This window comes from Erythrolamprus reginae, chromosome 2 (assembly GCF_031021105.1).
Source record: "Erythrolamprus reginae isolate rEryReg1 chromosome 2, rEryReg1.hap1, whole genome shotgun sequence".
Lineage (NCBI taxonomy): Eukaryota > Metazoa > Chordata > Lepidosauria > Squamata > Dipsadidae > Erythrolamprus > Erythrolamprus reginae.
Genome location: NC_091951.1, coordinates 169686827 through 169702297, shown reverse-complemented (window position 1 = coordinate 169702297; position 15471 = coordinate 169686827). Strand labels below are relative to the sequence as shown.

General features: G+C 41.6%; 1 protein-coding gene across 1 annotated transcript in view; it reads right to left on the bottom strand.

The window, feature by feature from the left end:
* ERN1 (endoplasmic reticulum to nucleus signaling 1) overlaps positions 1-15471 on the bottom strand; it is a 111603-nt gene that overhangs the window by 42553 nt on the left and 53579 nt on the right. Inside the window, exon 3 of the mRNA XM_070740367.1 lies at positions 5854-5887. Within this exon, the coding sequence (XP_070596468.1) occupies positions 5854-5887 (34 nt within the window). The remainder of the gene's footprint in view (positions 1-5853; positions 5888-15471) is intronic.

The window sequence follows — 15471 nt, the reverse complement described above, 5'->3', positions numbered from 1 at the left end:
GAATTTGGATGGACATAGTAATCCGTAATATTGAGGAGTTGGGTGGCATATAAATTAGATAGATAGATGACAGACAGACAGACAATCTTTCAAACTACATGCCACATTTCAATTTGGAAATTAAATATATGGGTTCGTTTCATAGTTCCCTCTAAGCTGAGCAGTGAGCAATCGCTCACTTAAAAATCATCATCAACTCAGAGTTTTCCAAACCTGCCCAGAAGCCGAGAGGGAAAGAGTGAGAGGGAAGGAGAGAGAGAGGAAGAGAGAGAAACAGATAGAAAAAAGAGAGGAAGGAAAAGAGAAAGAAAAAGAATGGGAGTAAGGAAGAGAGAAAGAAAATCAAAATCTAGTTTGAAACTAGCTCAACTATTTAAGTGGCATTTTGATATTGATAGAGTTGCCCTATTATGAGCTTACTGTTATAGACACACAGTACAGTATTTTATTTTGAAATTCTCTGAGGCAAAACAGGGTGGGTTTTTTATTTATCTGTTTGTTTGTTTGTTTGTTTGTTCGTTCGTTCGTTCATTCATTCATTCATTCATTCATTCATTCATTCATTCATTCATTCATTCATTTATTTATTATTTCTGTGCCACCCAGTCCCGAAGGGACTGCTGCTCAGACACTATACTTTTCCGCCCACCCCCAAAAAAAATTAGAGGGAACACTGGTTCGTTTTAGTAATAATTTCTAATCAGCTGTTCTGGTAAAACAGGGAAGAGGTTGGGCTGGGCAGATGTTGCTGAAATACAGGCTCAAGCAGCCACTTGTCTTGCAACAGAGTTACCTTGCCTATCAATGTATTTGTCAGCTTACGAACCAGCATGCCTCTTTTAAAGCAAATACCATATTGAACTGCTCTTCACAGTCGAGAATAAAACTGTGATGTATAAAATAAATTTCAATAAACTTCTTTCAGAACTTTTATGTTATACTTTAAAAGGATAATCAGAACTGCAGAAAAACAATTGCTGCCAACCTGCCTTCCATTGAGGACTTATATACTGCAGGAGTAAAAAAGAGGACGGGGAAAATACTTACTGACCCCTCACATCCTGGACACAAACTGTTTCAACTCCTACCCTCAAAACGTTGCTACAGGGCACTGCACACCAAGACAACTAGACGCAAGAACAGTTTTTCCCCGAACGCCATCACTCTGCTAAACAAATAATTCCCTCAACACTGTCAGACTTTTTACTAGATCTGCACTTCTATTTCTAGTAGTTTTTCTCATCATTCCTATCATCCTTTTCCTCCCACTTAGGACTGTATGACTGTAAGTTGTTGCTTGTATCCTAAGATTTTTATTAATATTGATTGTTTCTTCATTGCTTATTTGACCCCATTAAGTGTTGTACCACATGATTCTTGACAAATGTATCCTTTTCTTTTATGTACACTGAGAGCATATGCACCAAGACAAATTCCTTGTGTATCCAATCACACTTGGCCAATAAAATTCTATTCTATAATCTTGGGTTGATATTTTGATTTTCAGAGGTCATCCTGGGAGTTAAAGTCCACACATCCTAAAGCTGCCAAGGCTGTAAAACACTACTCTATGCTCTTGTGCCCATTGTATAATTTTATTTATTTAGGCTTTAATTCTTTTTTCTACTGCTCACTGCAGTCTACAGGGACTTCTGGCCATTAACAGCGCAAACTCAATTTAAAATGACATTAAAAACAAAGAAGTCATTTAAGTCATAAGATTGTTCAGGCACCATAAGAAACCATTAGGGGTATTCTGAGGGTGACAAAGAAAAAAAAAGATGGCAGCCACAGCTACCATAGAGTCCTGTCTGCTTTTACATGCACTGCACAGCATGCTGGCTGAGGAATTCTGGGAATTGAAGTCCACACATCTTAAGTTGCCAAGGTTGAAACAGACTATACAGGAACATAGCGTTCTCTAACCCTCCTGTTGTTGGCGGATCATAGAGCTCCCCAGCCTTCCTGTTTTGTAGGCGACAAAAAGGTTATTGATCCTCCCAGCCTTTAAAGTATTTTTGAGGTGTCGTCTGAGAAGGAATGGGAAAAATAACTGCCGCCAACTCGCTGCAGGACAATTCAACAAATACTAAAGTTACATTGATTTTGCCAGAATCATGAGCTTACAATAATTTTGACAAAAATGTCACTAATAATAAAAGCAACTGAAATAATTAACACATCATTGAATTGGCCAAAGCAGCTGTCCTTGACCCTTTCTGAGCGTGTTGCACAAACTAGTTTGTGCCAGTGTCACAGAGGATAGATAGAGGCCAGGTAGAAATTGGGAGCACCATCTCTTGGGCTTTATGGAATTTAGCAGTGACTTTGGACATGAGTCAAGTCTTAGTACCAGATGATCTTGAGATACACAGATCACCTTTTACTAAGGCAGCTTCTAATTCTCCCACATTTCTCTCTTTGGTGTACTAGAATAGTTGTTAATGGGTCCAGGTAAAAGTGACTGATTTGAACGGAACAGATATTAAAGTTTTGAGAACTATGACAGGTCCCCTGAAAGGAAACAGTGAGTGAATGACTGGAAATAAGAGACATGTGTGTTGGAAAAAGAAAAGGATCTGTGCATAGCCCTTGCCTTTCCAGACACTGGAGCTCAAAATCCTTAATGGAGCCAAGTCTGAATAATGGCTGGTAGTCCTGTGCCCAATGCCATTTGGAAGAACCTATACTGGAGTCATGATTTGCATCACCAGCCAACGGCACGATCAGTCAAGTGATATTGACATCAATGTTCCCTCTAATTTTTTTGGGGGGGTGGGGGTGGAAAAGTATAGTGTCTGAGCGGCAGTCCCTTTGGGACTGGGTGGCACAGAAATAATAAACAAACAAACAAACAAACAAACAAACAAACAAACAAAAAACCCACCCTGTTTTGCCTCAGAGAATTTCCAAATAAAATACTGTACTGTGTGTCTATAACAGTGAGCTCATAATAGGGCAACTCTATCAATATCAAAATGCCATTTAAATAGTTGAGCTAGTTTCAAACTAGATTTTGATTTTCTTTCTCTCTTCCTTACTCCCATTCTTTTTCTTTCTTTTCCTTCCTCTCTTTTTTCTATCTGTTTCTCTCTCTTCCTCTCTTGCTCTCTCTCTCCTTCCCTCTCACTCTTTCCCTCTCGGCTTCTGGGCAGGTTTGGAAAACTCTGAGTTGATGATGATTTTTAAGTGAGCGATTGCTCACTGCTCAGCTTAGAGGGAACTATGATTGACATATTTGGAGAATTGTTGAATGCCTTCAAAGTTTTACTGCAGGACCTGGAAAATTGCAGCTCCGATGTTTTCATTCACTTTCCAGGCACTTGGTGGTAGCCAGCCTGCATCTGGATGTAGAATTAGGGTTTTGAGGGAGGGTGTTTGGGCTTTCCATGTGGTGTCCTGAGAGCTTCGATGTCATTTCTACTAGAGATTGTATATGTGGCCTTGTTCCAAAGTTCCCTTAATCTGGATCTGCTCCAACTCTGTAAACAGTTCATGATGCTGTCTACACCAGCAGGTGTCACACTCTCACTGGCCTGACAATACTCTTAGTCTTACTGTCCTCAAGTCCAGTAGATTATTAAACAGCAGTGTGCACCCTTGAGGAAATAGCAATAGCACTTAGACTTATATCCCACTTCACAGTGCTTTTCTCTAAGCAGTTTATAGAGTCAGCCTATTCTCCCCAAAAACCTGGGTCCTCATTTTACCCACTTGGGAAGGAGGGAAGGCTGAGTCAACCTTGAGCTGGTGAGATTTGAACTGCTGAACTGCATCTAGCAGTCAGCTGAAGTAGCATGCAGTACTGCACTCTAACCACTGTGCTACCTGGGCTCTTATGCACCAATTTGCTTTGAGATATGAGTTCCCCACATCACCAGGTTGGCCTCTGTGATTACCCAATGGACACTGGCATTCCCTGAACCAGATTGGCAGAGAACCATTAATATAAGTACTTGCTTATAGATGAAATATGATGGTAATTTGGTCCTGGATTAGGAGAAGGACCTAGTACCCCAAGCCATCTTCCGCTATGATTTGACCTCAGCTTCCTCAACCCTAGGATCTCCCTTACAGTTTTTTGGGAACTCAAGGGCCTGCCATTAATATGCACCCATTTTTCTTTCAACTCTGATGGTGGAATCCCAGAGAAGAAAATTGCTTCCAAAACCTGTGAACGTTCTGGTCAAAGTTAACAATGAAGTGCATTCCCACAAACAGTGGGAAGCCTCACTGTGACATTACTCATTGCTATCTGCTTATAGCAGGGGTAGGCAAAGTTGGCTCTTCCATGACTTGTGGACTTCCTGAGCTAGCATGATTGGCTCAGGAATTCTGGGAGTTGAAGTCCACAAGTCATAGAAGAGACAACTTTGACTACCCCTGGCTTATAGGTTACTTTGATATGTGCCTGGTGTCTAGTTCATTGGAAAGAACCTGTGAACCCCTGCTGCATGGTAGATAGTGTTGCTATTCATATGCTGGACGAGGTTGGGGGAATTTCCTCTGCTGTGCAGTCCCTAAGCCTATGCTGCAGTTTGGCCCGGTCAGTATGGCTGGTTGATTGGATTGTCTCCAATGGTCCTCCTTTCCTTAGTCGTAATTTTTGGCTGGCATGTGGCCTCTTGCCTACAGCTAATGCCTTAGTCATCTGGTTCATGCTTGTAGGGCACAACCTGCTCGACTACATGTTTTTTTTGATATCACTAGTATTTTTATCCTATTTTTTTCTCTCTCCTTAGCTCTCAAACTGCTGCGGAAACCTCTACTTCCTCCTAGAAAGCAGAGCTAAAGAATGAGGCAAGGATTGCTCCACAGAGCAGGAAGAAACCTTAAACCAGGTTTTTAACAATGGTCTTATTAACCCTGTAATTAACTACTGTAATGCTCTCTACATGGGGCTACCTTTGAAAAGTGTTCGGAAACTTCAGATCGTGCAGAATGCAGCTGCGAGAGCTATCATGGGCTTTCCTAAATATGCCCATGTCACACCAACACTCCGCAGTCTGCATTGGTTGCCGATCAGTTTCCGGTCACAATTCAAAGTGTTGGTTATGACCTATAAAGCCCTTCATGGCACCGGACCAGAATATCTCCGGGACCGCCTTCTGCCGCACGAATCCCAGCGACCAGTTAAATCCCACAGAGTTGGCCTTCTCCGGGTCCCGTCAACTAAACAATGTTGTTTGGCGGGACCCAGGGGAAGAGCCTTCTCTGTGGCGGCCCCGACACTTTGGAACCAACTCCCCCCAGATATCAGCGTTGCCCCCACCCTCCTAGCCTTTTGTAAGCTCCTTAAAACCCACCTCTGTCTTCAGGCATGGGGGAATTGACTTTTTCCCTCCCCCTAGGCTTATAAAATTTATGCATGGTACGCTAGTATGTATGATTGGTTTTAAATTGGGTTTTTTAAAAATTAACTTAAATATTAGATTTGTTTTACATTGTATTGTTATTGCTGTGAGCCGCCCCGAGTCTGCGGAGAGGGGCGGCATACAAATCTGATTAATAAATAAATAAACAAACAAACAAACAAACCCTTTCCCTCCTGACTTCATTTTTAAGGACAGAAATGAGATTTTCCTTGTTGCGACACCCCACAATGTCCCCTCTCCCAAACTAATTCTGAGAGGCTTGTGTAGAGATTTCAGAAGAAGAAGAATTCTGGAAGAAGCAAATAACTCTATTGTTAATGTAATCAACCATTTTGATCTAACTTACAAAGCTCGCACTGTAGAAGTGCTTTTATTTTAAAAGCTTGTGTTAGTTGTTGTTTCCCGGTGCAATTAAAAAAACCCCCAAACTAGGAACTGTAGATCCTGAAAACGTAGGGCAAAAAGAAGGAGGACTTACTCTTCCATGTGCAGCGGCACCTGAAGTACAGGATCTGCAAACAAAAAGAAAAAGGTCAAGGTACAAGCAGTTAAACAGTCTGGTTTCAGATCAAGCTTCCAGCCTGTGATCCAGCTGGCACCTGAGAGGGTTTGCAAGTTGGCAAGCAAAGTAAGATAAGGAGTTTGCAAGGAAAAGAAAGTTCAAACAGAAAAATGCAATGGAAGAGTAACCTGATTAGTAATTATATTCCGACTGCTACAATTCAGGGACTTGGAAAAAATGAGGTCCCTCAGTTGCCACAGTTAGACGAGAATTTATAATCTGCAAAACCTTTCTGTTTTGCTCCTTGGGAGTTTCGGTTCTTATTCTTACTTTCATCTTAAAATTTGCCACTCTCCCTACTCCCCGAGTTTAATGTTTAATTTGTCCACTCTTTAGACCAGTGTTTCCCAACCTTGGCAACTTGAAGATATTTGGACTTCAACTTCCAGAATTCCCCAGCCAGCAAATGCTGGCTGGGGAATTCTGGGAGTTGAAGTCCAGATATCTCCAAGTTGCCAAGGTTGGGAAACACTGCTTTAGACCAGGGATCCCCAACCACCGGGCCGCGGACCAGTACCGGGCCGCGGGGCATGTTGCACCGGTCCGTGGAGTCAGCAGCTGCCGGCCCTCATGCCGCCACCCCCTCCAGCGCTTCGCCTCCCGCCGGGCAAGAGGCTTCGGGAGGCAGGTTCTGCCGGCCACAGGACGATGGATGGGACAGAGGGGCGGGAAGGACCGAGAGGCTCAAGCCTCTTTTGGCTTCTGCTGCGGGGCGCTTTTGCATTTTTGGCTGGGGGGAGGCAGGAGGGCCAGCCTGACCCCCTCTCTCCAGCGCTTAGCTCCCGCTGGGCAAGAGGGCTTGGGAGGCAGGTTCTGCCGGCCACAGGACGATGGCGGGAAAGAGGGGCGGGGAGGACCAGCACCCCCATGCTTAATCCCGCCCCAACCACGCCCCTTTCCGCCCCCACTGGGCCATAGAAAAATTGTCTTGCTGAAACTGGTCCCTGGTGGAAAAAACGTTGGGGACCACTGCTTTAGACTATGTAGTTCTGTGAAATGGATGAATTGAATTGTAGTATACTGCTCAACAACAAAAAAAGGGAACACTCAAATAACACATCCTAGATCTGAATGAATGAAATATTCTCACTGAATGTTTCATTTGTACAACTATTCTGTTTGCACAACAGCATGTGAAATTGATTGTCAGTCAGAGTTGCTTCCTAAGTGGACAGTTTGATTTCACAGAAGTTTGATTTACTTGGATTTATATTCTGTTGTTTTAACTGTTCCCTTTAATTTTTAAGCAGCGTATATAAACAACAATGTTCCTTGCACTGGAATGCAACGATCGCTCTGCCCCTTCGTGGCAGCTCCCACATGACATAATAGTGCTGCAAAATAGTGCTGTATTATGATCAAGAATAGACTGGAAAACGTGTAAACTTCCGAATTCTGCTGGCATCCCAGCATCTTAAACCAGTACAATCAATGATAAAGGAATCAAAATGAGTTTTGTCACTCTTGCTCTAGTTCTTATTATCCGAATTGTTACTTTTAGTCAGAACTGGAAAGACTGCCCTGTGCTTTATGCATACTTCCTACCTGCAAACGAGAGAAGGTCAGACAAATATGTTGCAAACCTTAATAGCTATTCATGAGAGCAGGATTGGGTCATGCATGGTTACTCAGCACTAGCCAGGTTATTGTGATTTTTTAATAAATTTCTTAAATACCATTTTAATCAATATAGATTGATAAATTCAGCAACTGTCCTATCATGCCTTGCACAAAATAGAGCAATAAATACACAATTAATATTAATGAATTAAAACACTTCAAGGAAATGTACTTATATGAGGAATAGGGGGAGGATTTATGTGACCATCTGCTCTTTAAAAAGCAGCTTGCTTCTTGGAAGGAAAACAAACCTATACAGCAACACTGCTTAGTGCTACAAACAATTTCAGATTAGCTTCTTCACCACATAAACAAAATGATGCAAGAGCAAAGAAATAAGAGAACGAGTCCTCTTGCAGGGAAACTAGGCACTGCCTTACACAAAACCATTTTTCACATAAACAGGTCACTTACCTTTGACAAAAACTGCTTAGTCAATGAAGTGTTCCCATTGCTGAATGCCATGACCAAAGCAGCAAATCTCTTGAATTGTTACCTGTTGTTTTTTAGGCACAGAAGTCTTTCCAAGAAAAGGATAAATCTCAAACAAAATTCCCCCCACTGTATCTTCCATTATTTGTCATAGGGCAGAAAATGCATTCAATACAAAATAGTTGTGCAATGTCTTTGGACCGGTTATGCTAGAAACTTTTTACCTGGAGGCAGGTCTTACTTCACTGTAGGATACCAGCCTGTGCACATTAATGGTGAGCAGACTATACATCTTTTTTGTCATGTGCCTTGAAGGCATTCACTCACTTTTCAGTATGGGGAAAATTAAGGAACTATGCTTTTCTCACATATTATGATGCAAGCACCATTTTTATTTACAAAATTAATAGTCCTTTGGGGGGGGGGAACCTTACTGTTTTATTAATATTTACAGACCCAAGACTTATCTTTTGCCAATTGGCATCTAAATATTTAATTCTGGCCATGTCTGTCTTATTGGACTGCCATCTGTCTCAAATGGTGTAGGAACTTTCGCAAACTCCTCAAAACCCACCTCTGTCGTCAGGCATGGGGAAATTGATTCCCCTGGACCGTTTCCGCTTTATGTATGGTCTGTATGAGATGTATGATAGTTTTTATATTAAGGGTTTTAAATTGTTTTTAAGTATTGGATTTGTACCGTTGTTTTTTTTGTGAGCCGCTCCGAGTCTTTGGAGAGGGGTGGCATACAAATCTAATGAATGAATGAATGAATGAATGAATGAATGAATGAATGAATGAATGAATGAATGAATGAATAAACAAACAAACTCCTGCTTGAGCAGCGGGTTGGACTAGATGACATGCAAGGTCCCTTCCAATTCTAATAAATAAATAAATTCTTCTTTCTTTCTTTCTTTCTTTCTTCCTTCCTTCCTTCCTTCCTTCCTTCCTTCCTTCCTTCCTTCCTTCCTTCCTTCCTTCCTTCCTTCCTTCCTTCCTTCCTTCCTTCCTTCCTTCCTTCCTTCCTTCCTTCCTTCCTTCCTTCATTAGATTTGTATGCCGCCCCTCTCCGAAGACTCAGGGCAGCTAACAACAATAAAGAAAACAATATAACAAATCTAATATTAAAAAATAATCTAAAAAACCCCAATTTAAAGAACCACTCATACATACAAGCATACCATGTATAAATTCTATAAGCCTAGGGGGAAGGGAAAAAATTTCAATTCCCCCATGCCTGACGACAGAGGTAGATTTTAAGGAGCTTGCGAAAGGCAAGGAGGGTGGGGGCAACTCTGATATCTGGTGAGAGCTGGTTCAAGAGGGTCGGGGCCGCCACAGAGAAGGCTCTTCTCCTGGGTCCCGCCAAATGACATTGTTTAGTCAACGGGACCTGGAGAAGGCCAACTCTGTGGGACCTAACCGGTCGCTGGGATTCGTGCGGCAGAAGGCGGTCCCGGAGATGTTCTGGTCCGGTGCCATGAAGGGCTTTATAGGTCAAAACCAACACTTTGAATTGTGACTGGAAATTGATCGGCAGCCAATGCAGACTGCGGAGTGTTGGTGTAACATGGGCATGCCTTGGGAAGCCCATGATTGCTCTCGCAGCTGCATTCTATTATTCCTCTACTCCTTTTTATATTCTTCTTATCAAATGATAACAGATTTACACTATGTCTGTCTGTTCTCTCTACACACACACACACACACACACACACACACACACACACACACTATAACCAGTTCAGAAGCCTCATTATAAAGGACAACCATATAAATTGCAGAAATAAATAATCAGAAAGCCATAGTTTTATACATTCTCCAAAATACTAAAATTACAACTTTCTCTCCTTCCTTACAGACTTTCATTCCTTCATCATATTCCTATTCCATTTTTTCTAAGCAAATAAATAGAATAAACAAAGTACTCTATATACCCAATGTTTCACAAAAGAGCCCAATATTTATTTATTTATTTATTTGTGCTGCCCTAAAAAAAGAAGCCAAATTTCTTTCACATGGGGTAAATTCCATAGCAGCCAACAAGGATAGCCAAACTTTCACATATTCCTCAATACTAGCAGCAGGAAAGCCTAGTATTTGATGGCATGAGTTTCTAGCATGGTCTGATAGTCTAATTACATAAATTAATTTGCCTCTTTAAATTCTGAAGGGTGCTGTCAAGTAAATTGAAGGTATCTTTTTTTCTTTCCGTTTTGAATGTGGAATCTTTAAGAGATAAATCACACAATGCTTGAGCTATTGTCACTCCTGGGACCATCTTCTCCATATAGCCCAAAGGAGTCGGGCTGGGAGAGGATGCACTGCTTGTTATCGGTAAACCATGTTAGAAACAGAAGCATCAGTAATTAATTAATTAATTAATTAATTGTATTTATATGCCGCCCCTCTCCAAACAATGTTAGATTCTAAGAACATCGTAGGGCAGAATCTTGAAAGCTAGTTAGAAATTCTGCCTGCCTTCTCTTATACCAAACAAAATCAAGGAGGGCAGGGGTTTTTTTTGAATTTCTTTCTTGTGTTTTCCATTTTCTTAGGACCGAGTTGCTGTTTTTCCTTTTTTAATGGTTCATTGTTCTTTTGCCTTTTCCCAAGGCCAGATGTTCATTCAGGCAGAGACCTAGAGAGACATGTTCTCACCGCATGTCCTTTACTTGGCCTCCATATTCTTGTTGCATCTCACCTTCTGTTCTTCAGGGAAACTGGTGAACACTGTTTTCTTACACAGAGTATTCAGAGACTGTGTGTATCAATGTTGGATGCTGGAATGTTTTTTTAAAATAATATTTCAATGTATGTATATTGTAAGTCATCAAAAACAGCACACAAATGTTAGAGACAAGTGTTCAGATGGAAGCTAGTGAAACCTTCAGCAAAATGGAGGAATCCCAAATCATCTATCTGGTAGGACACTCCACCCCAGTCCCTCTGATCCCTGATCTCAATAGGATTCAGTATCTGGTAGACAGGGAGCATTTCCACTCTTCACTGGGTATTTTCTAGAGCAGCGGTCTCCAACCTTGGTAACTGTAAGCCTTTGCTGGCTGGGGAATTCTGGGAGTTGAAGTCCGCCAGGCTGAAAGTTGCCAAGATTGGAGACCTTTGTTCTAGAAGATGGGTATTTGCACTCTGCCATTTTCTTTTTATTTCTTTTTTATCTATTCATTTAAAAGGCATGGAATCAAGAAGAAAAGAAGGCGGGGAAAAGAAAAGAAGGAAGAAAGAGGGATTAACAAACAATATTTTTAAAAAATCAATGTACCTTAAATTAGTGCTGCATATTGAAAAATATTTTATCAATCGAAGACTTCAGAACATTATTGAAGTTAAATTGATGCTCAATAATTCAAACAGTAGCTGCTATAATATGAATTATAAATCCAAATTAAAGATTAAAAAAGATTTCGATCTCATCTAAGAATTCTTATTTAATGAATCAAACAGGAATTGATATATTAAAATATATAACTTCAGATGCAATGCAGGTCAAATGAACAATTGTAATCCATGCAAGTTTACAAATTGAACTAAATTCTCCATCACACTCGTTCTTCAAATAGGTGAGCACAAAACAGTTAGCCATCCTTTTTATTCTTTCTAATAAAATGCATAAACTGCCCTAGCAACTGTTAACATATTCAGAATGAATTTAGTACCTCTTGTGTGAATATAAACCCCAGTAATGTTTGATAGAAAAACCTAGAAAGATAATTCCACCTTTAAAAATTGGTTTCATTCTACAATAAATCATCTTCCAAAATTGTTGAGCTTTAAAACATTGACACAAACATGACAAAAAACCTGATCTAATTAGTGCATTTTCAAATTATTAAAGTAAATGAATTAAAATATTTTAGCAGACAATAAAAGATCTTGTTCTAATTTTCTCTAAGTGCAACTTTCACAGTAACTTTAATATTTGTTTTCTGTTCTTTTTCCCATTGCTGCACATCAATTGCCCTCTTTAAATTCTGCGTTCATTTTTAACAATATGTTTTTATTAAGTTTATTTACATTTTAAAACAACACACACACAAAATAGAGAACAAGGAAAGAAAAAAATTGCAGACAGTACAACAGACATCACAAAACACAAATGCTTTCTATAGTGACAGCTAAGCTATAGTCAATGTTTCCGTTGATTTCTAACCTCTAAGTTCATCTTAAAGTGCTAAATATCAATAATAAATGTTCAACTTTTAAACATTACATAATTTTCAAAGTACTACTCATATTTCCGTAATTTTTCCTCACTATTATACAATATGTTTAGAAACATAGAAACATAGAAGATTGATGGCAGAAAAAGACCTCATGGTTAGTATTGGGCGAACCAAACTTGCATAATTCGGGTCCCTGCAGAACTTTGCAGTGTTTGGTATACCAAACCCGAACTTTTTAAAAAGTCCATCTTCAGGGTTTGGCATTCACTTGAACACCGCGGTGGGCAGGAGGGGTGGGGAGGGCTCTGACTCAGCAAAGCTGGCTGAGGAACTCTAGGAGTTGAAGTCCACAAAGTCTTAAAGTGGCCAAGGTTGGCTGGCTGAGGAATTCTGGGAGTTGAAGTCCACAAAGTCTTAAAGTGGCCAAGGTTGGCTGGCTGAGGAATTCTGGGAGTTGAAGTCCACAAAGTCTTAAAGTGGCCAAGGTTGGCTGGCTGAGGAATTCTGGGAGTTGAAGTCCACAAAGTCTTAAAGTGGCCAAGGTTGGCTGGCTGAGGAATTCTGGGAGTTGAAGTCCACAAAGTCTTAAAGTGGCCAAGGTTGGCTGGCTGAGGAATTCTGGGAGTTGAAGTCCACAAAGTCTTAAAGTGGCCAAGGTTGGCTGGCTGAGGAATTCTGGGAATTGAAGTCCACAAAGTCTTAAAGTGGCCAAGGTTGGCTGGCTGAGGAATTCTGGGAGTTGAAGTCCACAAAGTCTTAAAGTGGCCAAGGTTGGCTGGCTGAGGAATTCTGGGAGTTGAAGTCCACAAAGTCTTAAAGTGGCCAAGGTTGGCTGGCTGAGGAATTCTGGGAGTTGAAGTCCACAAAGTCTTAAAGTGGCCAAGGTTGGCTGGCTGAGGAATTCTGGGAGTTGAAGTCCACAAGTCTTAAAACACAGAACCTGCCCCCCTTCCCTTTCCAAAGAACGCCGGGGTGAGCTAAGGCTGCCCTGGGCAATGGGCGCAACAGGGAGAGCCGCACCGCCTCTGAGCCCAAAATACCCGACCTGGTGCACGCACCAGCTCCCCCGCCTTGGATGCCCTCCGCTTGGGCTTTGTTTCCCCCCTCCCCCTGGCAAGAAGGTGGGCTGCCCGGGGTTGATGGGATTTCCCCGCCTCAGGAATGGCGCTGCAAGCAAAAGGAGGCGGGGAATCCCATTTGCTTGCCGTCTACGCTGGGATTCCCGGTGCGGGGCTTTGACGTCATGGAGACTCCTTCCTGGCTGGGGCCGAAACGGGGGAGTTGAGGAGGAAATAAAGCCATGGGCGGATGGGGACAGCAGCCAGGCTGAGGTTGCCTGGAGGGGGCAAGGGCGGCGGTGGGGGCAAGGGCGACGGTGGGGGCGTCATGGCCGTCTTGTGCGCTGAAGGGGCGACCGGCCGGCCAGAGCCCTTCCTGCCTCCCCCTTCCGGCCATCGCCCGCTTGATGGAGCCTGACACCTCCCCCCCAGCACTTCAGTATCCCGTCCGGCAGCTTCAAGCGGACGATGGTGGAAGATATAGCAGCTTCCTTCTTTCTCTGGTCTACCAGTAGCATTCAAAAGTTTGATATTTCTTATTTCTAAACCACTCATTTCCCTCACATAATGCATTGTATTAACCTTCATGTATCGGATTACCTTTGTGACTTAAAAGACGACTTAATCTCTTTATGAGGATATCTGTAAAAGTCAAGAGAGAGAGATACATTTCTGGACACAGGTGGATTATGTCCTTTTTTGTAAATCAAAGAAATAAACGCTTTATGTGAAGGAGGAAGAACTTGATGTTACTGTATCACATTCATTACCCGAGTTAATGGTTTAATAAATATTTCCTGGAAGATAGTATCAGAGAAAAACCATCTGGTCTTGAAGATTTTCCAATAACAAAGAAAGGAGATTTCACAGTGTGTACAAATTATTATACAATATCCTTATTTTCATATACTAGCAAAATAATACTTAGGACTACCCAATGCGAATTAGAGGGAGCAGCTAGATGTTCAGGCTACCTTTAGAACACAATATTGCTGATATAGGCTTGATAATTAAGAAAGTCAAAGTCAGCTTCACTGATTGTAGAAAGGCCTTTGTGTTGATCATGTCAAATTGTGATACATGCTTAGAAAAATGAGAAACCTAAAGTTCTCATTCTCATATGCAACTTATGTATAGGTCAGGAAGCCACAGTTCAGCCAGAGTATGGTGAAAGAGAATAGACCCATGTTGGCTTATTTATTCAAATTATATTTGAAATATATATTGAGGGAAGCTGGATTGGAAGAAGTTGAGTGTGGTTTTAAAACTGACGGAAGACACATCAATAACCCCTGCTATGCTATGCTCTACTCTTAATAGTTGAAAATGCAAAGGATCTGTAAGGTCTATTGATAAACGTCAAGGAGCAGCTGTCAAGAAATGCATTAACATTTGGAAGAGTAGCAGTGAAGGCCCTGGGAATAATATTTAGACACCATTTTTATTCCCCCAAAGCTCAGAATCATGGAGCAAGTGGTTTTCTCTAAGACACTCTATGGAAGTAAAAGTTGGACTTCTAAGAACCAGAATAGGAAAAAAAAGTACTGATGCTTTTGAACTTTAGTACTGAAGAAGACTCAGAATCCCATGGAGAGCCAAGAAGACAAACAAATGGATCCCTGAATAATAAAGATAAAGGTAAAAGTTTCTCCTGTCCAATTGTGTCTGATTTTAGGAGTGGTGCTCATCTCTGTTACTTAGAGCAGTGTTTTTCAACCAGTGTGCCGCGGCACACTAGTGTGCCGTTTGACATGGTCAGGTGTGCCGCGAAGCTCAGAGAAAGAAAGCAAGAGAGAAAGAAAGCAAGAGAGAGAAAGAGCGAGAGAGAGAAAGAGAACAAGAGGGAGAGAGAAAGCAAGAGAGAGAGAAAGAGAACAAGGGAAAGAAAGCAAGAGAGAGAGAAAGAGAGGGAGAGAAGGAGAGAGAGAGAAAGACATAGAGGGAGGGAGGGAGGGAGAGAGAGAGAAAGAGAGCAAAAAAGAGAGGAAGGACAGAAGAGAAAGAAAGAGGGATGGAGAGAGAAAGAAGGAAGGGAGAGAAAGAGCCAAGGGAGAGAGAAATAGAGCGAAAGGGAGGAAGAGAGAGAGAAAGTTTTTGTCCAAACTTTTTTAGCCCCCACCCTCCCCCCATCAATGTGCCCCATGGTTTCGTAAATGTAAAAAATGTGCCGCGGCTCAAAAAAGGTTGAAAATCACTGACTTAGAGAATGGAGTCAAAGTTGTCTGAAGACATTTTCG